The sequence below is a fragment of the Psittacula echo genome (assembly GCF_963264785.1).
Source record: "Psittacula echo genome assembly, chromosome: 1".
NCBI classification, from domain to species: domain Eukaryota; kingdom Metazoa; phylum Chordata; class Aves; order Psittaciformes; family Psittacidae; genus Psittacula; species Psittacula echo.
Genome location: NC_137735.1, coordinates 64,248,702 through 64,273,460, shown reverse-complemented (window position 1 = coordinate 64,273,460; position 24,759 = coordinate 64,248,702). Strand labels below are relative to the sequence as shown.

General features: G+C 34.8%; 1 protein-coding gene across 4 annotated transcripts in view; it reads right to left on the bottom strand.

Moving 5' to 3' along the window:
* The window catches only part of LRBA (LPS responsive beige-like anchor protein), a gene marked incomplete at its 5' end in the record, with an annotated part of 401,371 nt that overhangs the window by 106,932 nt on the left and 269,680 nt on the right, over window positions 1-24,759 (bottom strand). For all 4 annotated transcript variants that reach the window (XM_080629345.1, XM_080629347.1, XM_080629346.1 and 1 more), the window contains 5 exons: window positions 2,782-2,901; window positions 4,102-4,242; window positions 19,886-19,998; window positions 21,969-22,084; window positions 23,891-23,993. In XM_080629345.1, coding sequence (XP_080485471.1) covers window positions 2,782-2,901; window positions 4,102-4,242; window positions 19,886-19,998; window positions 21,969-22,084; window positions 23,891-23,993 — 593 coding nt within the window. The remainder of the gene's footprint in view (window positions 1-2,781; window positions 2,902-4,101; window positions 4,243-19,885; window positions 19,999-21,968; window positions 22,085-23,890; window positions 23,994-24,759) is intronic.

Below are 24,759 nucleotides of genomic sequence, written 5' to 3'. Positions count from 1 at the left end.
TTTAACTCCTTCCCTGTCTTCCTTCTCCTTCCTTCCCAAATACAGACATGCATGCACATGTACACACACCATGCAAGATGGGTAAAGAAAACATTCTGGCTAGCCATGGATTGTCTCCTATGGAAGTTACTGCTTCAATCGCACATGTTCTTGAAACATGAAAACAGTAACACAAAACGTACCACTCAAGACTTCTGTCACTAATTTCATCATGGCAGTAACATCTAATTCAATTTTCCTAATTAGTAAATCTATTTATAAGCATGTATATAGTATGATATTACCATTAACTACAGGAATACATAATAATCTACTTTACTTAGGCTGTCTGATGCACACATCAACTAAACATATTCGAGCACTAGTAAGCTAACACATTGAAATTCCCAATGTAGAAAACCTATAGAGGCATATGGGACACTTTAGCCATGCATTTCACAAACACTTGCAAGATAGACCAGAACACCAAATATCAGGAAACTTGGTTTTCACAGATGCAGTGAAATAGTGGGGATATAGGTATTTTCAACAAGGATAGTTCTGTGCCTTTTCAACTTTTTTCTTTCCTAATTCTTTCAACATGTCCTAGGAAATCCTACCTCACCCCCTTCCTGGCTGCCCATCCAGCTGCATGAACAGATTGCTCTAGTCAATCTTAACACTCATTCAGATGCTTCACAGCAGTGTAATGTAGTTCATGGCAATTCATAGACTAAGAAAGCTGCAAGCAACTTCAAGGGGCCACCCATAACAGTAGGGATGCCTCTAAAGGTAGAACCATCTTGCACATACATAATTTCCAGGAGATATCTAAACATTTCTGACACGCATACACACCCCACACCCCGCGGGGGGAGCATTCAGTGATTCAATTTGTTCTGTTAGAAAGGTGACTTTCACATCTAATCCAAATCTCCCTGATATTTAAATCCATTAATTCTTATTCTATCCAGCATGGGCAGCACAGATTTTTCCTTCCTTTCTTGCAGCAGCCCTAAGTAGTAGAAGAGTCCTAGGTTCCTCCTCAATCTCCTCTTCTTTAGAAGAAAAACAGGCATAGATACTCTAGCTTTCATTGCATTTTAATTTCAAGACTTTGCATTGCTATCATTGTTCCAGTGTGGATTTTCTCCCACTAAACATTATACTCCAGCTAAGGCCTTATCAAAGATGGGCAAAGCTGAAGATGTATTTCATATATTTTGATAGTTATACTGTGTCCTGTTGATGTATCTTCTACAAAACATTACGTACTTTTTGTTACACTACAATATTGTTAATTCACACTGGTGATGAACTACAACCCTACGGCTGTTTTTCGATTTGTATTGTGGTTTTTTTTCTGCACAGCAGATTGTTACCTGTGTTATATTTTTACCTAACCATATGAGAATCTGCATGAAAATTACAATTTCATTTTCCCTAATAAAATTTATCTAACACTCTTCTCTAATAATTTTTCCCTTCTGCAAGAAATGCTTCCAATTCCACTATGTTTCCAGTACCTTCCAATCCAAGATCAATGGAAATTGAGGCCTAACCTGTTATTATCAGGAATTCCACTCAATACATCTTTGAAATTTAATAATGAACCACTGGTAACTATTCTCCAGATACAGTGGATTCTTTTAGACCAAGTTTTCCCACCTTTCTCATGAGACAATTTCAGAAACTAAGATAATTGTCTGCTACTTCCCTGCTTATAAGGTCTGTTACCTTTTACATCAGAAGCTGTGACTGCTTTGACATAATCTCTTCTTGATAAATACATGTTTCATTTGCTTGTCTCCTTGTTATCCTCTTGGTACTCAAACATAGTCCAATTATTTACACAAGCATTTTTCTGCGAATTGCAGTTAAACTCACCTCATAAATAAATACTTAATTTGCCCACCACTGCTACCTTTCTTCTCCTCCCTTTCTCAAAAAAAAAAAAAAAAAGGCGGCGGCACTCTGAAATGTTGCCTGCCAGTCTTGCGGGTACAAAAGAATAAAGTTCATAATGACCAGCAAATTCAAACAAATCTAACATGTTTGTATTTTCTAATCTGTTCTTTCCCAATTCGTTATGGACATTTTGTGGTTTTATAAGTGGTATTAATTTCAGTAGTCACCAGTTGCCATTGATTCTTTGGTGGGGAATCAAGGATGCAACACAGACACTACTTTTTCAGCACTATCAGTTGACAATTTCCTCATTCCATTTAATGTGCAAATCAATTTTTCCTTAATTTTCTCCTCACTATGAATATAGTTATAGAATGATTACTTATGTGTCTTGCTAGTTGCATGACATTCTTGAGTTAGCCTCTGATTTTCTTCACACTTTTCCATCCTTCCTTCCATTAAAAATACAATTCTACTATTACTCCTTGATTTTCGATTCGAGGTCAATACAGCTTTCCCACCACTGCCAACATCCTTGTCTCCTCGTTCTCCTCTCCAGTTCAAAATATTCCTCAGATCCCAAACTATTTGTTCACCTCATTCCTTCCCTCAATGCCTACCTACCTAAACCACAACAGGGCTAAAAATGCTTGCTATTTATATTAATATTATTTAATATAAATATATAAATATATTTATATATTGCTAAGTTTTACAAAAGAATTCACTGAAATATTCTAACAGAATAAAACCATGTGTCATCTCCCTTGCATCTTTTCCCAAGTGGGCTCCAGATCTTCTTCCCTTTTTCATAACCTGTACTCCTATGATCACAGCTACAATAAAGGCAAATGCAGTATAAAGTATGATAACACCTTTCTGGAAAGTTTTTACCTTGATATCAGAAGTGTCACGCTGACTATTGCGCCATGCTCTTGAAACAGATGAGAAAGTTCTATCTGCATGATCAAACTTCCCACCTTGTAGATTTAGGAAAAGTGTTGTAAAGGGTTCCTAAATATATATAAAAAGATTAATTAAAACCAGCAATTAATTTCTTTAGGAATTCCAGTAGGCAAAGGGATTTATTTTTCTTTTGGGATTTGGTTATTAATGATGCTATTCTGGCAGACACACCATTAAATACAAAGAGTTAATTATATTATCCAAGAACGCGAAATACAAACTGCACCTTATTTGTTCAATACACGTTTTTCATTCCTCCTCCATGCATATATATTCAGATAAAGGAAAGCAAATAAAACCAAAAGAAGGTATTTACAGGCTGGAGGAGAAGCTACAGTCAGTTGTGACACTGCCCTCAAAAACATGAAAAAGCTCAATATTTTTACCTTATATACTTTTTAAACTACCATGTAACAAAAATAACACACATATTTTATTTTGTTCAAGGTAATCTATTAATACAGATGATTGACTGAACACATTAAATACAGATAGCATTACAACAGCTATTCCTTAAATATGTAATTTATGATTTAGAAAAGAAAAATGTTTGAAAGATTTAAAAGCCTCCTCTTAGTTAAAGAACACTTAAGCACATATTAGTGGATAATTGCTTGAAATTAGCTAAGCACTATAAATTACTTTGAGGATTTATGCATGTTTGTACATTCTAACAAGCTTTAATGAATGATGTGCTGTTAACATTTTCCCAAAGAAATTACTTTCTAGGAGATAAATCGCCTTTCAATTTTATAGAAAAACATGTTCAACCAATATATTATCAATATGTATCATCTCAAAAGTTACTTCCATATAAATATCAGCAGATCTAAAAAAAAAATAAATTATTTACATAACAGAATTTCATGATCATCAGAAACCAACTCACACTCATTAGGAGGTGAAAATTAGGTGCATTCACTAAGAACCACAAATGCTCAACATATGGTCCACTCAGAAAATATCAAGAAAGAAAGACATAAAGAAAGTTAACCATGTTTATAGTTGTGTAAGAATGTACACTAAAAAGCAATTTTTTAGGAAGAAAAAGCTTTACTGACTTGAAAAGGCTGTACCATAAAAATTAAAATCTTCTGCTCAAACTTTGGAATACATTTACCCTACACTACCAATTACAAGAAAACTTTAGTATTCTCCTATGCCACTGAGTTTTAGTTTATTCATTCCTAGCTATTTGTTGCTTTCAGCATCATTTAAAGAAAAAGCATTTTCAAAAGATATACTTACAATTCTTAATAACCACATGAGAGCAAAACTTGCAGTAGAATAATGTGTGCCATAGTGAAATTTTGGAACCTGTTCATCTTCCCATGATTCATATCTCTCAGCAAAGAACGCTGCTCTCTTTGGGTTCAAAGCTCCAATAGGCTACAAGGTTTGTAAAAAAAAATAAATATATAGGTTAAGTAAACAAAGATAAGATGACCTATTGTCACACCATACTCCCCTTGCTCTTTTTGGTAACTAAAATTATCCGCATGCATGCAGAAGAGGGGTTTTGGTGTTTTGCATAAGCAGGTGTTGGATTCTATAAACGCCCAAACAGATCTGTGTATTTCAAACCAGGATTCCATGAACAGGCACACACTGGGATGGGAAAAGTGTCTTCTGCATTCATATGGACTTCATTTCTATTTACTGCTGGTTCAAGTCAACGACCAAAAAACCACTTCACAGTGGAATGTCTTGGGCAAAGCGTGGTTAACTTGTGTGCTGTGGATATGTGTGCTGGTTGAATACACTATTAAGCAAATGGTAAGCAACAACAAGAAACATCTTTGGATATTTTTTTGGGAAAAAATTAATGAACAATAGGGTGGAAGAATATTAACAGTGCACATGGAATTTTTATATTACTGTTCTTGTTTCTATGTTTTCTACTTATCATCCCAAGACAAGTTTTACTTAATGGATAAAACTTGAAACTTTGAAACAGACAAATAAAATAGCAGAATATCTATATGAAAGCATTGATATAAAAGAAACAAATAAAGTACATAGGACTAAAAAAGTCTATTCCATTTTCACCAATATTGTTATTCTTTGTTCAGCACATACCTAGGACATAAACACCCAGGAATTTCTTCAAGTGTAAGAAACATCATATATTATTCTCTAAAGCTGTGTATTTCTTTAGCAGATTTTTACATAAAGTATTTGGAAAAATGAGTATGCATCACATAAATCACAAAGAAACCTAAAAGTGAATTTAGCCATTCAACATATAAAATGCTGTAAGAGGTTTAAAATTTCTTTGCATGTACTTGCAAAACATATATGCAATACCATTCTGTATACATACTGAGCACACTGTATGTTATTAATATAAATTATGTACAGCCAATGGATGCATTCAAGTATAACTGAAGAATAAGCATGCAAAAATGTTTTCTTCTTTCTGTTCTGCAAGAAAGAATATACTTAAGAATGCCCTACAAGGTAAGGAAAAGCTTTCAAAGTCCTTGAACAAAAGTACCAGTAACCTAGTCATTAATTGAAGTATAGTTCAAGTGAAAAACTATGTCTGCTAATCAGATTATTATTATTCAAATAACTGCTTCTTTGCAGCTCATGTGAAATTTCGCATACAAGCTTCAAAGTACTTTCTAGGATAGATTACATGTACGCATGACCTAAGATCTAATCTTACATTCTTTACTTAGGAGAGGCTTTCACATTGCATAGGATAAAGAAAACATCTTAGGTTAATTACTATTTTTGCAGTTCACTAATTTGGAATATAACCCTTTAAGAGAAGTGGTTCCTGTGTAAAAGGATTTTTATCTGATTTAGCAAATTTATTCCAGGGAAGAATGAAACTAACTCCAGGTCTCTTTGTTCCAAGAACCATTTTGGTATCTCCATCTGTACTGATTTTCCCTACAGACTCAGCTTTGCTTGAGGGAAAAAAAGAAGAAAGAAGGTTATTGGTAGACAAATTATATAAATTAAAAATAGAAACAGCACTGTGCTGCATGGTTCTGTTACATTTTATGTATTCTCTTTATCGACTCATATTTTTAGTACTGTCCAAATGAGTATAGCCCAAATCAATAGTTATAGAATTACATTCCTTGAATATAAAGCTAAACCCAATTAGAATTGATTTCATTCTCTTTTCAGAAAAATGATAAAAAAAAAAAAAATAATAGTATCATGCAGAGATCCATACAGCCAGAATCCACAGTATTGATTTTGGCTGTTATTGTTACAGTTGGTTTCTGAAGCCTGCAACAGGACAACTATCAAGACATGTCACATTTATTTGCAAGCAAATAATAAAAGTCCCCAAATGAAAGAAAGCTTAGGGAAAAAAAAAGAACCATGGAGCTGTGCACTGACAATGATACACTATCAGCTTACTCAGAGAAGTTACAGTGGGAATACACACATTGAATTATACATTACACGAATGCACTGATTTATTGTGGTAATAACATCCACCTCATTAAAAGATTCTGCTTTGCTGCAGTTGGAGGGCTACATGTTGTTTACTGCTATAAATTAATGGCAGCACACAGAAGACTGCAGAACCCTTCTAACAATAGATCTGTAATGACAGTGCTGTATATCACAGCTTCCCCAGCAGCTTCATAATAAAATGGAGACAATGTATTGGGCTAATACATTCTACCAGGCAGGCCCATATTTTTCTGACAACTGCTTCTAAGGATGAGGTGATTCTAGTGTGTTACACTGCACTGTGAACACTTAAATAAGGTTGAGCTACAGAATAAAGCACATACAAGGAATATTCAAACATCATCTGACTTTTTAGTAAACAAATTAATTGAAATTTTGTAATTATTTCATATTTCAAAATTAACAAGGTATCATGATTACATACTGCATTCCCTCCCCTGTGGGTAAGTGCCAAGGGAAAAAGAGTAACTCTAAACTAAGCTACGCTAGATGTAGTTGTGAGACCACAAATTTACAATACTCAACATGGTTTCTCTATGGCTAGAGATCACTAAGGAGGAACAAACTAAAAAGCTTTCATATCCACAAATTCCAAAATATATTTTATTTGAAATACCTTTTTAGATATTAGTTCAGCAATTAAAAAAAATATTTAGATGAGGGAAAAAAGGAAGAAAAAGTAGCAACAGAAAAATTCCAATATGCAAAAACAATGGATGAGATTACAAGAGACAAGATGGAAAAAGAATCTACTTATGGCTGCTGAGTTTTCAAACTACATTGAAAAATGAATTATGTATATGGTTTTCAAGTGAGAGCTCATTCCAGAAACGGTCCAAAGTGGAGGAAGAACTGAAGTGAGGAAGTTTTGTTTTTTCTCTTCTCCAGCAGCATGATCAGCTGTTTTTTAACCCAAAGTCATTGTTCTAACAATATTGTGCTACAAATACGAAAGTTACAAGCTCTTCCAAAAAAATCCAAACTCATTTAGTATTTCCAAGTGCTCTCAAATTTAGGAATACCTCAAAATAAATAAACCTCACATTTTGACTAAGAACTGAATATAGTAAATCTCAGTCCTTGGACCATGCTTCCTTGCGTTCTTTAAGACATAACAAAGAAAAATGGTTTGTTGAAAAATAACTGAGAAAACACACTGACTCCTACTATCTGCTGCTGTTAAATATGTCCATACGCTATGGTGTACAGTTATATTTGTTGGTTCTTAATCTTACCCTGTGCCAGACTTTGGAACAGTGGCCCTTCTTGCCTCCATTTTCAGAAGAGGCCCTTTTGCAGCCAACAGAAGAAAGCAGAATGCTCACTGCTCCTCTACAAAAGGCAGAATCTCTCCTGGATTCTGTCACTTATGTTCAAGAATACAGACATTTTTTAAAATTGCTAATAACCTAACAAAAGCAGACTGAAGTCTTCTACAGAAAGAATTATGATACATTTATTTATAGCTACACATTTAAGAAGAAAAAGACTTGCTTTTTATTTCTATCTGATGTGTCTATTTCTTAAATAGCGTTACTCCTGATAAGCAGACATATCCTTTTCTTTACCTAGAATGCCTTTTCTAACTGTTCTTACACAGGCTTCTGTTATATAAAACAAAGTGTCACTTTTACTGTCTCCTATCTATTGTAACACTGGGAAGTTTTTAACTCATTGATATTCAAACGTCACGAAAGACTAGATACTATGACAGTAAATTACTGCAGATAATAGTTGAGATATCATAGTTTTGTCTTCCCTGCTAACTGTTACCTCTTTTGGTGAAGATGGCAATCTTCAAAATTATTACTGGACATCAGGAGATCTACACAAGTGCCTGTGAGTTCTGAAAAGTAGGCAGTTCCAGAAACTAAGTCCATGCTGATCAGTGCAAAGAGATTTAAAAATTAATGAAAATACAATTCTTTGAAATTTGTATTTCAAAATGTCTTCATTGAGGAGGGGGTAAAGGAGGAGAGTTTTAAAAAGGAGAAAAGTGGTGGGGAGAAATTAAAAAAAAGGTTTCCTGTGTGATTTTTTGTACTGTTTTCTTATCCACATCCAACCAGGTATTTGGATTTCTGTGAATACAATTGTTTGTATCACTGAATTATGTCTTGTAGCATCCTTGCCAAGTATGATGTTTGTTTTTCATACGTTTTATTTTCAAGATGACTATCTGGTTTTCATTACTGATATTTTTCATATATTCAGTGGGCTTAAAGGACCAGAGAGACCATTAGGTCATCTCATCTAGCTTTGTGTTTGTATGACAAGCCATTAAATGCCTTTCCATTACATCACTTTGAGCCCAACTGTTTACACTTGATTATAGCATGAGCTGTATTTGGCCAACCTGCCTTCTATAAAGGCATCTGACTCCTGAGTACATGGACAATCTCCTACTTTTCTTGGAAGCTTTTTCTACTGATAATTTGATCCTCATTCTAAAAAATATGCACTTCAGTTCATCTATAAATTTACTGGTGAGTTACCAAAGAATCTTACTACACTTCTCTCTGACATATCACAGAGCCTCTACTTACCCAGTATTTTTTGTACATGAAGATACTTACAGACTATAATTAGATTTTTTTAATAAACAAAAGGAATTAGGTTCTTCAGGTCTTCCATTTTTAAGTATCTCTTCCAGTCTTAAGATTTCTCTGCAGCCTGCCCACTTATAGATGTATTCTATTGTACAGATAATTTGAAATGTGTTCACTGTTCCAGTGTTAGTATTCTCACTGTTGTAAATATGCCAAGTGCTGTATACTCTGCTGCAATCTAACCACAACTGAATTTTTAGAGGATTGCTTGTTTAGTTACTTTATGTGTTACCAACACACAACTAACTCCCAGAACTAGCCAATACTTGTAATAAAGTCAGTGGGACTTCCTGATCATCTGAGTAAAGCTTTTTTTTCCCAGACAGGGATATGAAGAGAAGATGCAAGGGTTTAATTATATCCAAACTTCATTAGCTTAGGTCAGCTGGGAAATATCTGGGAATAAACTCATATAATGTAGAACGCTACTTTTTCATCTGTCACTTTTGTGTTTGCGAACAGCCACAAAATGCCATACCACCCTCTGAACCTATTTGCATTCCCTGCTAAAACTTGCCATTCTTCCTCTTAAACAACTGAGTACTGCTTTCTCAAAAATCAGGCCCTGCAACTCTCCCATCTTCTTTAGAGAGCATTTTACTTTGATCCATATCTGACTCAAATTCATTAAAGAACCACATCCCAAATAAAACAGCAAACAATTTTCTGCTGAACTGTTTGAAATGCCCTCATTGATCAACTAACCTGGTATCTGAGCTGCTCTGAGAAAGATTTAAATACTGGAAACAATCCATCAAGGAGAAAAACAGTCCTTACCAATTCATTCCCAAAAGCACTGGTTTCACAGCAGATGCCCAAATCCTACATAAAAGACTAGGCTGGGGGGCAGAACTACGAATTCGGATGTCAAAATCTGGCTGAAGCCAAAAGGAAAGATTTTGACAGAACTTGTGTATTCTTCCCCAGGGCACATTTAGGTGATACACAACAATTTATGCTCCAATTCAAAACTGATTTATTGGGTTTTTTACTATTTATTGCAAAGCATATTTTAGTCACTTATAACACTCAGTTTTCGAGAACTTCAACAGAAGCAGCAACTTGAATTTCATGTGGTTTCTTAGTGAAATAAGGAATCCTATGGTCAACCATCTTTTGTACATGTAATGTTGAAACTGTGCAATAACTAAGAATATTAGTGACTTTAACGACTTTGACATCAAGATACCAAATCAGAAAAATTCATATAGCTGTGCTGCCTTCTGTTCCAATCACTAAAGTCAACTCACATCTCTGGTGAATTTGTTAAGTAGACATCTTCTGGATAATTGTTAAAGTTCCATCTAGTTAAGCTTCTTCCCCTTTAGAATTGGCAGGTCATTATACTTGTATAATTCTAATTCATTATAGTTATAATTCTAATCCATTATTTCGAATACAGATATTTCAAATAATTATGACACTTCAAAATTTGTAGGGAGAAGGGAAACAAATCGGACAATAACACAGAGAAAGTTTTGAAGAATGCACCCTGTTTTCCCTGTTCTTTTTATGTCGACCTACAGCTGAAACAGTTTTCAAATACAGAGAAGAGTTGCAAGGAAGCAGTACTTCATATAGCCAACAGAGAACAAACAAACAAAGCCATAATTACCCTAGTTACAAAGCAAAGAAACTTCTACCTTCTCATATAATTAGGTTAATTCTCATATAATACTTTTATTGCTCCAGGGAGCAATGCAGAACAAATATAAATAGGTTTTAAAAAAATAAAAAAAATCACAAGTTCTCAAGCTAAAAAAAGACAACTAGATCACCAGTTCATTAGTGGCCACTAAACATGACTGTCTGAATTATTTCACAAGTTCATAAAGTAGTTAAACTTCTGGTTGCCAAATGTGGGAGGTTATCTTAAGGGAAGGATGATGCTTCATATGCCCTCTTTTCTTTTTCACTAGGCTCCTGCTACTGGCTGTTCATAGAGGCAAGATATTGAGCTAGATGAGATTAAGGACTGATTCCTCTCTTATGACTTCATTTTAAATAACTTAGCATCTTCCCACCTATATGGGCTGGTGCACATGACACAATAAAAGCCAGTTAAGAGCACTCCACTACAACAAATGTGTAGTTACTTTTACAGGAAAATTATTTATTTCCTTAGATATTTTTTTTTTATTTACGTGATTGAAGAAACAAAGATATACACTTCATTTAATACTTGTGTGCACAGCTTACTTAGGGTGCAGACAAATATTTCCCAGCAGGTACTTTAATTAAGCCACAAGTATGACCAGCTGACTGTGATCATCATTTTTATCAAACATAGGATTCCTGGGCATTTCCTGATGCACTGCATATGGGATGAAATTCTCTAATCCTCTGATTTCAGTGTTTTTTAAAATCAATTTCATATATTCTATACACACTAAACCCACTGTGATTTTTTATGTAAACACGCTTTTTTTAAATAGTCAGAACTTACCAGCTTTCTTTGAAAAGACCCTATTTACCAGAAATCATGTAATGAAATTTACCAGATCACATTTTGTTATAAATATTTTTTCAAAACTCAATTTTCTAATCTGGACAAACTGACAAGTCAGTAAAGGGCTGGAATAAAAGCAAACAATAGTTGTGTGCATGCAAATTAAATCTATACACAGGGTTTATTATGAAGATTTTTTTAAAAGCGCACACATTCCTTTGGTGATGAAAACAAGAACAGTCACAAAAACTTATCTAAAGATGGTATAATAATTAGAATGTCTGAACATGTCAATATAAATAATATTTAATGGTTATAAAACAGGGAAGATTCCCAAAGTCGAAAGTTCAAAACTGGATTATAAACTAATCTCAGGTATCACAAATTAAGAAAAAGAATGCTCAGCACCATCAGCGATACACTGGCGACAGTGATACACCTCAGTTCACCAGAAGTCTTGGAAGAATTTGAATTTAAAGGAAAAATCTCCATGCCTTCATATTACAAACAATAGTATCAAATGCTATTATGGCAGATTCCAAAACAATATACTGCTGAACTGCAAACTTGCAAACTAATTAAGCACACATACACTTTTACATAAGGTTTAATCTACAGTTCAGGACAATGGAATCAATCACATGTATTTGAGGTATTACTACACCCTAATACTACTGAGAAGCCAAACTGAAGCATGCTGCTGTGTTCTACACTTCCAAAGGGTCAGGAAGAAAGTCAGCTGCATGTCCCTGAAACTCATGAGAAGAAATCAAGGTGCTTGCAGGCACTAAGTAGGGTACGGCACTGTAATTGCCTAACTTAGAAAATACCCCTGCCAGTCAAAAGCAACCTTTTCCACATATTATCCATGACATAATCTGCCAAGGGAAAGAAATCCCTGCATCACCATTCACTTATTAAAAAAAAAGAAAAAAAATCCTTTATAGATTTCAAGAAACAGGATTTATTGAGAAGTCCCATGTACTTGAACCACAGCAGGAGATGAAAACATTCCCTCTCTGCCTTCCCTTCACAGAACATGCTCCTCTGCCAACACATCATGCCAGCCACTGTCACAGAAAACAGCAGCCACTACACCTAACACCAGATCTATATAAGATAATAAGAACTAAAACCATAATCCTTCTGGCTTGTACTAATATCACAGGTTCTCAAGCTAAAAGCTGGCACAAACTTGCATTTTCTGCAGATTAAACACAGCCAAGGCACAAAAAATGTACATTCTTATGTATTATGTTTAAGCACCAAGCTCTACCAAAAGAGCAGCAGCAGGCGGCTAGAAAGATGCACTTGGGAAAGTTTAAAGAGTTTTTTTTACTGTAACCTGTACTGTTTCATAGAACTATTACAGTCAGATTATATTGTCCTGAATATAAATAGTCAGCTAAGTGCCCATCAATGTATACCAATTCACACACGGATTGCTTCACTAAGGTGAATTCACCCATCATTTTATTACCTATTTCACAGGATTTCCTGATCAGTCAGCCATCATCCTCAATACCATCAACAAATTAGTATTGTCAGAAAGTTTTATCAGCTCCCTTTTAATCTGCTTTTTCAGATTACCACATATGCTGGGTAGTATAAAGTACAGCAAAGACCTTTGGAATGCCAGTGACCACCTCACTCTGGAAAGTAACCTTACGTTTCCGATACTGCAGAAGTTTCAAGTGATCGGCTGGATATTATATGTAAATTATTTTGTCTTAATCTTACTAGACTATTCAACTCAAGCTTTTAGGATCACACCATCTTCTTTTACTGACCTTTTTCTATCAATTTCCTTCACTGGATCCACACTTTCATTTATTGATATTTGAGTTTGGGACAGATCATCTGAGGGGTCCATCAAAGTACACACACCGCCTGATAGCCACCTTAAACTCCTCATTAAACAAAGATTATCATTATTATTATTATTATTATTTTACCATGTTATCGTTTTCTCTGAGCACTGTTTTTATACCTGGACTGTCCTTTGACCCCAACAGACTTCCTGCTCCTAGGAGTTTGATCAACTCAGTTTTAGACAACTCCAGTTAGGTGAGATAAATCACATCCTCACTTGCAGTATGAGTGCAATTTTCAACTTAGACACCATCATGCTTGTTTAGAAACCTGAATTACACAGATGTGTGCTGTAGCAGCTCATAATCTGCTGGAGTTCAAACATATGAATATAAAAAGGAAGAGACACTGTATCAAGACAGTAACATTCACTTTACATTAGGAACACAGAAAACACACATTTAAAGTGTCTCTATCACAGTATCACAGTATGTTAGAGATTGGAAGGGACCTCAAAAGATCATCTAGTCCAATCCCCCTGCCAGAGCAGGAACACCTAGATAAGATTACACAGGAATGTGTCCAGGCGGGTTTTGAATGTCTCCAGAGAAGGAGACTCCACAACCTCCCTGGGCAGCCTGTTCCAGTGACATGTGAAATTTACTTTATTTTAATTGCTAGTGCATTTTATGACCAGACGTGTGCCCCATGGTTTCCTGTGGCTCGGTTGCTGCATTTTAACAGAATCGCTTGAATTTGGCGGGGATGTCCCTGTCCGTGGTCCTGAACCACCCACTGGCGGGCACAGAGCGCGGGTCCGGGTGGGTACCTGACCAGGGTGCTGCAACCAAGCCTGGGACCTAGAAGCAGACGACTGTAGTAGATCAGTCACAGACCCATGGGACCATCTGCAGCTTTTCTTTTTTTTTCTTTTTTCTTTTTTTTTCTTCCTGTTTTTGGCAAATGTGCTAAAGTCAATGATAGAACAGATTGACTCAGCTTTCAGAAAGGATAATAGACCAATTTTATCACTCACAAAAGTCCCTGACAGAACCCGCCTGAGGGTTACTGGCATTTGAGAGTCTCACAACATCACTTTCTCCCTATATGGAAATGGAAAAAAACTTACATTATTAAATCAAAACTTTTTATGGGAGCATAATAGACTACTCAGCGCCTTAGTGCTGAGGTAAGGGGCACTGAGCACAAGTTATTGCTGAAGATATTCCAGCTGGACACAAGAGGAAAATTTTTCACAGTGAGAACAATCAGTCATAGGAATAATCTCCCCAGGGAAGTGATGGATTCCCTAGCATTGGACACTTTTAAGATTCAGCTTGACACAGTGTTGGGACATCTGGTCTAGGTCATACTTTGCCAAGAAGGTTGGACCAGATGATCCTCGAGGTCCCTTCTAACCTATAATTAACTGATACTATTTCTAATCCCAAAACAGATTTTCTGGTCCAAACAAAGTAAACCCGTAACAGTCTTAAAATTACAGCACTGTCCTGGGATTTGAATAAGAGAACTTTATACTCCTGCACAGCTTTCTCCAAAGAGGAACTTCACTTTTGAGTTCTCATATCACAAACAAGGACCCCAATCAAAATTACCACCACCACAACCATCCCTTTCAGCTCTTTCTCTTTATATTCAAATAGGACAGATTAGGAAGAAGGGGTCTTTGCTCTCTCAGCTGGATTTTGCCCCGGGAGCCTTCCAGTATCTGAAGGGGGGTATAGGGATGGTGGGGAGGGAGTCTTCATTAGGCACTGTAGTGACAGGACAAGGGGTAACGGGTTAAAACTTAAACAGGGGAAGTTTAGATTGGATATAAGGAAGAAGTTCTTTACTGTAAGGGTGGTGAGGTACTGGAATGGGTTACCCAGGGAAGTTGTGAATGCTCCATCCATGGAGATGTTCAAGGCTGGACTGGACAGAGCCTTGGGTGACATGGTTTAGTGTGACGTGTCCCTGCCCATGGCAGGGGGGTTGGAACTTCATGATCTTAAGGTCCTTTCCAACCCTAACTATTCTATGATTCTGTTCCCCTCACCTTTCCTTAGTGTACAGTTCTGGAGCATGCTTTATGCTTAGAAGGACATTGAGTGCTGGTGAGTTTATCACTTTTAACTGGTAGTAACCGGCACTGATTTTGTGTTGGAGCATAAGCTGAATGAAATGTAATTTTCATTTCCTACATGAAAACGACTGGTTTATAGAATGCTGTACAAGTTTTAATGCCTCTATAGACAAAAAAAAAAAAAAAAAAAGATTACTTTAAAAAAATCAGCAAAACTATAATAGGTGCACATCAAAACATTCATTACTTTCTAGCTCTTTGCCAAGGGGTAACAAGAGATAACTAAGCAAATTTCATGCCCATCCCACTGTTTCCTCAAGTTATATATGCAGCAATTTTGTGCTCCTGAAATGGTCACCCTGAAATAGAGTTCCAGCTGGTGTGCTGAAGAAGTCAACAGTGAAGTTTACATTAGAACAATAAAACTAGTCTAATTTGTCATAGTAAAAAAAATCTATTACTTCTCTACTGTTCAAGTGTATTTAATATCGTTGGATCCCACATACCAATTAAATCCCTCACTTCACTGAAGGCAAGAGCTATTTGTTGCTTTTGTACACTTGACTGGAAAAGGAGTCATTATAGCCACTATAAAATTGAAGACGATTTACCAAATATTGCATTAAAATTATAAAAATATGAATAAAAGTATTATTACGTACACAGGTAGCCATGGTGAAGATAAAAGAAGATTTAAGGATGGCATAATTTTCTTCTTCTAGTAGTGTCAGTTTATAATCTTATGGAAATTTTGTGCCTTATAAAAGAAAAATTATCAACAGCTACTTGCATATAGCAAGACCTTGTAACAAACTTCAGAGAGTAAAAAAATCATGCTTTGATACCTGATCTTGTGTATTTTTACTTCTACTTTTTTTTCCTTATCCAAGTCCAGAAACACAACACAATTTATTGCTTCCACTGAATAAAGAAAAGGAAAAAAAAAAAAAAGGTGCTTTTGAGCAACATAAGTAATGCATAAAATGGGACACATTCTGGTGGGAAACTGTGTCTGTTGTATAAATAAAATATATGCAGCTATAAATATAATATGTAATACTCATTCCAAACCACAGCCACCTCTTAAGAAATAAACACTTGAGTCAAAGCAGGGTAACAGACTGGCAGTGCACTCCTGGCATTTGTCAGGAGCATTCATCAGGCTGACAGTAATATTAACCACAATCCATTTCAGTTGCTTTGGTTTATCATTGTGTGACTGATGTTCAAAACAATGCCATAAGAAGCTGCTTAAATAAAGTGTTGGTTTAACCTATACACTGCAGTTCTCTAAATCTGTACTAACTGTGGACTTCTAGCTAATACGTATACAAAACTGTTATTCATATTTGACACTTTCTAATACCTAAGTTCAACTTCCAATTACTAACACTAAAGTTACAAAAAAAAAAAAAGTTGTTAATTTTTCAGTTCTTAGGTACCAAAAAAAGTAAAAATATTGATTGATCTGACATCTTTTCTGTCAGACTAAAATAAAAGTTTTTCTTTTCTTTACTCTGTGGGAGCACTAATTTGAGATGCATTTCTGGACATGGATAAGGAAAAGAAATAAGTAAAAGACTGTTAAAACCCTGTAAAAAGATAAATGAAGTATCTTCAAGTATTTTTACAACCTTTAGCAGTGCAAAATCATAGTCATGCTACAATACAGAATTAGCATTTATTTTGAAGTATTACCCCCAAGATAACTGCACTACAACGAAAATAACACAATATGCATGACATTCAAACATTTTGATAGCTGAATATTAGCAAAGTTTTTCAGACATTTGCCATGAATTCATCAACTGACACAAAATTGAACATTTAAACTACATAGAGTTGATACTGCTAGAAATGCCTAAAATAGTAGCCAAAACTTGAACTGGTATGTCTGAGACAGGTATGGCACAAAGACTTTTACTGTACATATGGGAAGGCCTGGCATTCATCCAGAAGATGAATTACATTTCCAGAGATCAAGATTCACTGCCTGATCAACAACATAGAACATAAGGCAAAATGCACATTAAATATACATATATGCAAAAAAATTAACTATTCCCTAACAACAGGGGTAATTTTCTGCCTATCATTTGTTAAACATTAGAAGCTGCCATGTTACAAGCTTAAATAATACGTATTAAACTCCTTCTACTCATAATACAGTATGAATGACATAGAATCATAGAATAGTTAGGGTTGGGAAGGACCTCAAGACCATCTAGTTCCAACTCCCCACTGCCATGGGCAGGGACACCTCACACTAGACCATGTCACCCAAGACTCTGTCCAACCTGGACTTGAACACTGCCAGGGATGGAGCATTTACCACTTTTTTGGGTAAAGTGCCTCACCACCCGCACAGTAAAGAACTTCTTCCTTATATGTAACCTCAGTCTCCCCTCTCTAATATACAGAGCACATGTATTTTAATTACAGTTACCATCCACAACTATCAATACTATTGCAATTTGCTATTATTCAAAATCTAATATTGTAACAATTATTTCCTGTAGTAACTTCATAGTTTTCAAACATATGATTGAGAAGGTTAAGTAAAGGCATAGATATAGATGCAACCTAAGTAATGTCCACTTGGCTATATCCTTAAGTAATGTCCTCTCTCAGCAACAGCAATGGAAAGATTCCTTCAGAACTTAATGTATACTTAAGTAATCCTCAAAGACTACTTTCATGAACAGAGAAATCCATTTAACCAGTCACTGTTAATTAAAAAACACACAGAAAAAGAGCAGGTTTGCCATCTGACTTCTTAATGGAGACAAGAGTAGTACCTAACCTAAAATGAGGAAAAATTGTTCTACACTGCACTTAGTTCTGTTTCAGGGTGGAGGAAGAAAGACTAGGACTATAGTGCTGACTGAATTGACAGATTTATAAGTTAAAATACAATTACAAGGAGATGCCTCGAAAGTATAGTAGCTGGAGAATCCATTTTTTGTCTTGAGTTATTTTAGCAATGACATGATATATACAGAATTATCATTTAACAAAAGTTAATGGAAAACGATGCTGCAAAAATCATCACTTATGATTAATATATTTAATTCATATACTAATTCAAGCCACACAGAGCTGAAGTTTTCAATTTTCACAAGGGTAATCTAGATTGGTGATAAGTATTTTCAGTTGTAAACTACCTTCAGATTTTTTTTTTTTGCATGGGGATTATTAAGAAAGCATTTGTTAAAATTCCACTAAAATAAATTATTTTAAAATATTGTTTACCTTAAAAATACTTTTAAAAATAGAAAATACATGTAGGTTTACCCACGAATATGGACTTGTGTCAGTCAGACATTCTGAGAAAGCACGGAGTTCATGACTTGTTCAAATTAAGTAACGCTATTAGAAAATGTTACAGTAACAGTACCTCAGTATATCACTGCTTTGGACTTAAAATGTCATTTCTTTTTTTTTTATTTGTACCTACATATACACACACAAAAGATATCGTATAGTCCTCAAATATATATATACATATATGTATATATACACACATACATACCAATATGATGGAAAGGGACTCTTCATCAGGGACTGTAGCAATGGGACAAGGGGTAATGGGTTAAAACTTCAACAGGGGAAGTTCACATAAGGAAGGGTTACACATAGGGAAGAAGTTCTTTACTGTGAGGGTGGTGAGGCACTGTAACAGGTTGCCCAAAGAAGTTGTAAATGCTCCATCCCTGGCAGTGTTCAAGGCCAGGTAGGGCGGGGCTTTGAGTGATGTGGTCTAGTGGAAGGTGGGGAATGGCAGGGGGGTTGGAGCTAGATGATCTTGAGGTCCTTTCCAACCCTAACCATTCTATGATTCTATGATATGATGACTATATAATACCTTTTTTAAGGTTAAAAAACTAAATCTGCAGTTGAAAAAAAAAGTTTTCTGAAGATTTTCACAGTGTTTAACTTAATTGATTGTGAACTGAAAGCAAGAACTTTTAAAAACAGCTTTACTTCTTTCTTTGTTTTTTGTTGGTTTGTTTTTTATCATATTACAAATTTCCATAGAAGACTTTTGCAAAAAATAAGCTATAATTAAAATACATTTTTTGCCTTTTCCATCAAGTAACTATATTGCTCCATGTGCCAATCATTCCCACGATAGCTAGCTGTTAGAAAAAGATCCTGCTTGATGATCAGAGCACCTAGCTTTGTAGAGAAAATAAGAGATGCTTCTAGTTTGTAAAATGAAATATTCCTTTCTTGGAACTAAAGAAACTAAACTAAAGAACTAAAGAAAGCACAGTTCTCATCAGAAAACCAGAAAATTATTTGGATAGTTTTCAGTATTTACCAGCTTCAGCACTCCTAACTTTATTAAAATTTGGAATTAAATGTAACATGTATGCTCCAACTAAGACTGCCTTCCATGAACAGTTAGTAAATGGATACAATCAGAAGCTGTAAGAATACCTCAATAACTCACTTTTCCATATTCGGGTCCCTGTTATCTGTATATGCTTTTAGAAATAAAACACTGTTAATGGTTGTGCATTTAGCATTATTGCACCAAATGCAGAAAAAACATTAACAAGACTGAAAGCTACTGTGATAAATATTGGACAGAAAAAAAAAAAAAAAGCTGTTTCTGATGACAAATACCTTTGACAAATCCCTGAAGTTGCTGGGAAGCGTAAGGTCCAACTCCTCTGATTCATAGTTGGTGATAACCCAAGGGAAGACAGGGTACTGATTTAAATCATTGTAAGTTCGACCTGACAAACATCAACAACAAGAACAACAACAAAAAAAACATGAGTTAAAAGTCATATTTAACTAAAATACCAATCTTTAAAGATACAATAATATAACCTTATGAGCTCTTCAAGAAAATTGTATTTTATTTCAGATCTTCTATCATTTCAGTATTCTACTTTCCTTTATTGAAATGGATAATGAAAAAGTTTACAAATTGCTAGTGTTTAATTTAAAGCACTGCAGCCTGTTTCACTTTAATTGTAAGTGCTTTTGCATACAGTAAGTGACAGTTAAATCCGTTAATTTTCTATGCAGTACTTTCCCTGATTATGTTATCTTGTCTTCTGTTTTTTTAAGGAGGAACACTTCAAAAAAAGAAAAAGAGAGCAAATTACTTTTGTTGACACTAAAAATTAAAGCAGTATTTTTACATACTGTATTAAACTCAGTATGCAAAAGCAGAATGAAGCACCTCAGGATTTTAGATTGAGAAATTATGCAAGTAATAACCATTCATCTAGAGAATTCACTTTGAGGGGAATTCTTCCTTGACGATCGACCATCTATGGACATACCAGCATTTACCAAAACAGGCAATCTGTTCTGGTTTCATGTTCACATGTGCATCTTTATGAATCTGTAAGATGGACATGTCTTTCTTCCAGTAAAAACAAAAGATTCAATTACAATAATCGTATACCATACATACATATATACCACATACCCTGGTCTGCAATTTTAAAATACATAGTTTTTACAAGGATCCTGTTTCTTTTTATGATACTGTTGCAGAAGCTCATTCATTCATATCCCCTCCAATCAGTATGTTCTCAGATTTTGTCTAGCCTGGCCTTAAAAGTCTCAAAGGACAGATTTTTACCTCTTCCCCAGGAGTATTATTTCACAACTCAATCAATTTGTCAGAAAACGTTTTCTAAAACTCCACCTAAGTTTTTATTTTCCCAGTTCTCTTACACCATTCAGTATTGTTCCATCCTGGTTTGCAGAATTTTCAAATGGTATACTCAGGCCCTGTCATTCCCTTAGCAGTTGGTTATGTTGCATATTATCTCTTATTCAGGATTAAGGCTACTTACATGATCCTGTGGTATCTATCTTTATTTGTTTCAACTTGATAGCCATAATGACAATATTTTAACTCCCCATCACGGGCAACTAAACTTTCAATTTCTCCATAATGTTATCTTTTTATTCCTTTTAAACTCAAATATCAAATTGGTAAGTTCACCTTATTATTTCAATAATAAAGCTGAAAAGGATCATCCACTAGAGCCACAGTGTCATGATTTGCTTCAAACGACTTCAGCAGTAAAGAGGCAAGCAGATCTACCCCTACTTTTATAAATCTGCCAGAATCCTGGCATCTCTGACTTAATGAGTGATTACAGAAACAAGCAAAACTGACCAGTTGTATAAAATGGAATTAGCAGGAGCAGAGGCATTTGTTTTACCAATTGTGTTAGCAAGAGACAAGTCTGCATGCGAACTGAGCCTTTCAACACTGTCAATACCATAGAAAAGAGCTGAAGATTGAGAAACTTTGCAAGTTGCTCTGAGAACATAATATGTTGGAAAATAAGAGAGAGGTCATGAGACCTAACAATTAGCCTCCATTTACTAAACTGAGGTCAAGCAGGTTAGAAGCTAGTGGGATAAGACGGGTTAAATAAATATAGTTTTGCAGATACAGAATGAGAGATTAGGACAACCACACAGGGGTATGAATTAGGATTTGGGAAGGGATGAACAGTGTCCTGGCATAGCAGTGCAGGTGATCCAGGCACTACATTCCTGGATTGACCATACAATCCAATTTTGGGGGATTTTGTGAAGTTGTTCTTCAGAATAAAATCATACATAGAAAAAGTTATTTATTAAAAGGGTAAAATCTAGTAGTGTCCCCATGTCTGCTGAGACTGCACCACTATTAACTTCTTCTCTGAGTCATTACAGGAATTTGTGTTACCTGCTATAGTGTTTAGAAACATCAGGTATTCAAAGTTGGAAATTTCTCGGTGTTGCCATCGCTGAGTCATATTGGAAGCTTTGAAAATCTGTCTTGGACTAGCCAAGGAGATGCGCCTGGGAAACAAAACAAAACAAAACAAAATTGAAAAACTTATGAGAAAAATCGGTGGTTCTTTTAATCTACCTGAATTTTAGTGGCAGTTTTACGTATTCTTTTTTACTAGTTCTGTGCTATATTTCTCTGGGGATCAAACTATTTTGGATACTTGAAGTTCACTTTTAAAGCATTATAATCTAATAAGAATGAAATATTTAAAACATCTGAGAGCTGGATATGTCAGGATTTTAAGGCTTTCAAACAGACTCCTTTACAGCTGTGCAAATTCAGCTGCTCCATGAAGGCTTGATGCTTTACAGAAATATGTTACTAGTGATTTACAGAGATGGCAGACCATTAAATAAGAAAATTACATGACTTTTAGAATTTCACATGAGAATTAAGTCATGTTTTAGGAGATGTTTCTAAATCCCTCAAGAAAAAAGAAAAACAACAATAAGATGATAAAACTTCATTATGAAGTCCATTCTCTTGAGATTTAAATTCTGGGCAGTGGTGGAGAGTTAGTGATAAATAACTCAATTAAACTTATAGAATTTGATGCCAGATTCCTAGTGTTTGTGAAAGAAGACTACAGAGTCACTCCTCGGAGTGATAAATCAAGCAGAGAAGAGCTTATCATAAAATTCCCAAGACTGTTTTGGTCATAATAAAAACATCTGCAAATACCAAACCACATAATTTAGGGGAAAAGAAAAAAATATATCTAGGTTTAGTTTTAGTTAACAAGTCTTTACTGGTATGGGTAAACAATTAAAGAAAATGGTTCCAGCAACTGAACATTTCTTCATTTTAATAAACTGCATTATTATATTGCAAACAAATATATCAGTATAATTGGATGTGAAATTTTGAACAAATCTCTCTATACTTTCAGGTATATTTAAAAACTTTCACACATAATTTGCTCCTGTAAATAGAAATTTTTAAGTTATTACAGAGTGGCTATAATTGCAATTCAAGAGAAATTTTTCTGTACTTCATAAAAAAAAAGTAAACTACAGAACACAACAGAAAACATCCCCAACTATTTTAATGCCATTTCTGTACAAAAATCTTTAAAAATAAAAATATAAAGTAACAACAAACAAGATACTCCTTAAGGGTTGTTGTTTCTTCTAAAAATGTAGAAATTAATCTACTTAAAATTGTTTTCTAATTCTTTAAAATACAAGAGGTAACCAATCCAACTTGTATTTCCAGATTTAGGATCCAAACACACAACTTGTCATTGCAATACTAATTTCTCATTATATAAAATTTGAAAAATGATCTCCAGACCTAGAAGACAAGCACACCATACCAATCCTTCACATGCCATTCTACACATCTAGTTTATATTGTTCTATACATCACCACAATATCTTTCTGATGAGGCATGATCATTCTCAGCTACATTTAAATACTACAGGGGATTTGAGGATGCTACAGTCAAGCTAATATAATTGAACACTGTCATAAAGGCTAATCAGTCCTATAACCTGTCTTAAATCAGTCTTAAATTTTAGTGAGTTGGCAAGAACAAAGAAACCAGTTTTCCTTAAGTAGGGTAAGTTATTGAGTCTCATTGCCAAAAAAGAAGATATCTTCCCTATAACTAACAGAAATCACAAAAAAATCTCAAGTCTAAAAGTTTTTAAGATTATACAAACACATTGCAAATAGCCTACAAAAGTGACAGGCTGAGGATGTGCATCTTTTGTAAACTAGTAGGTATAAATGCTTCAAGCTATATAGGTTGGTTTGATGAAAAAAAGAACTCTTAGAACTGACAGATAAAATTAACTCAAATTGTAAAATACCTGGTCTGCGGTAGTCCAAAGATAGTCCCAATACCAACCCGAGGTAGACAGTTAACCACTTTCTTTACGGTTGCTTGGTCAGGAAAGTTGAACATGACACCCACTGTGAACACAAGAGCAGAAATACAGTGTGATTTTACCCTTTTTATTTAGACTTTCTGGCCCAATAAAATTTAACCCTAAGCTTGGATGTAGAACAGGAAAAAGATTAGACATGTTTCCTTCAGGTTACTATGGACATATTTCTTTACAGTTTCCGGAACTATTTTTATTTACCACTAACAAGAGTTTCAACAAAAGTTGTTGCTGTTACAAATCTTACAAGGTCTGCATTTATTTTCCCTTCTGAACAGAAGTTACATCTATATGTACAGATCAACTGTCTAGAACTGATTAAAAAGTTTCTATATTAACTGTTTCACACATTTACTAGTTTACTTTCTAAATATTTTTAAGATATATTCTTAAAAATATCTTCGTATTTTGTTTAATACTTCAGTAACACTTACTCAATAGCACCTAAAAATCTAAATAACAATCTAATTATGGTATCACCAATGGACATTTATGACTTCAGAGAGTACAACTACAGGTTCCAAAATAGGAAAGTCTTTATGCACATGATTAATATTCTGCTGGATAATATGCACTTCAGATTTGCACAATGGTCTAAGAGCCACATTCAAGATTCGAGAGCATTTTAATTTCGGACAAAAACTTTTTGATTAGCATACTAACAGCATAAAACGTGCTATCCTATGCAACATTTACTGATTTCAGGACATTTCACATTGTTACCAAATGATGTTTTACATTTTAAAAGTGTTGTCTTAATACTTACTTTATTTGGAGTCTTTGTACATGGTTTT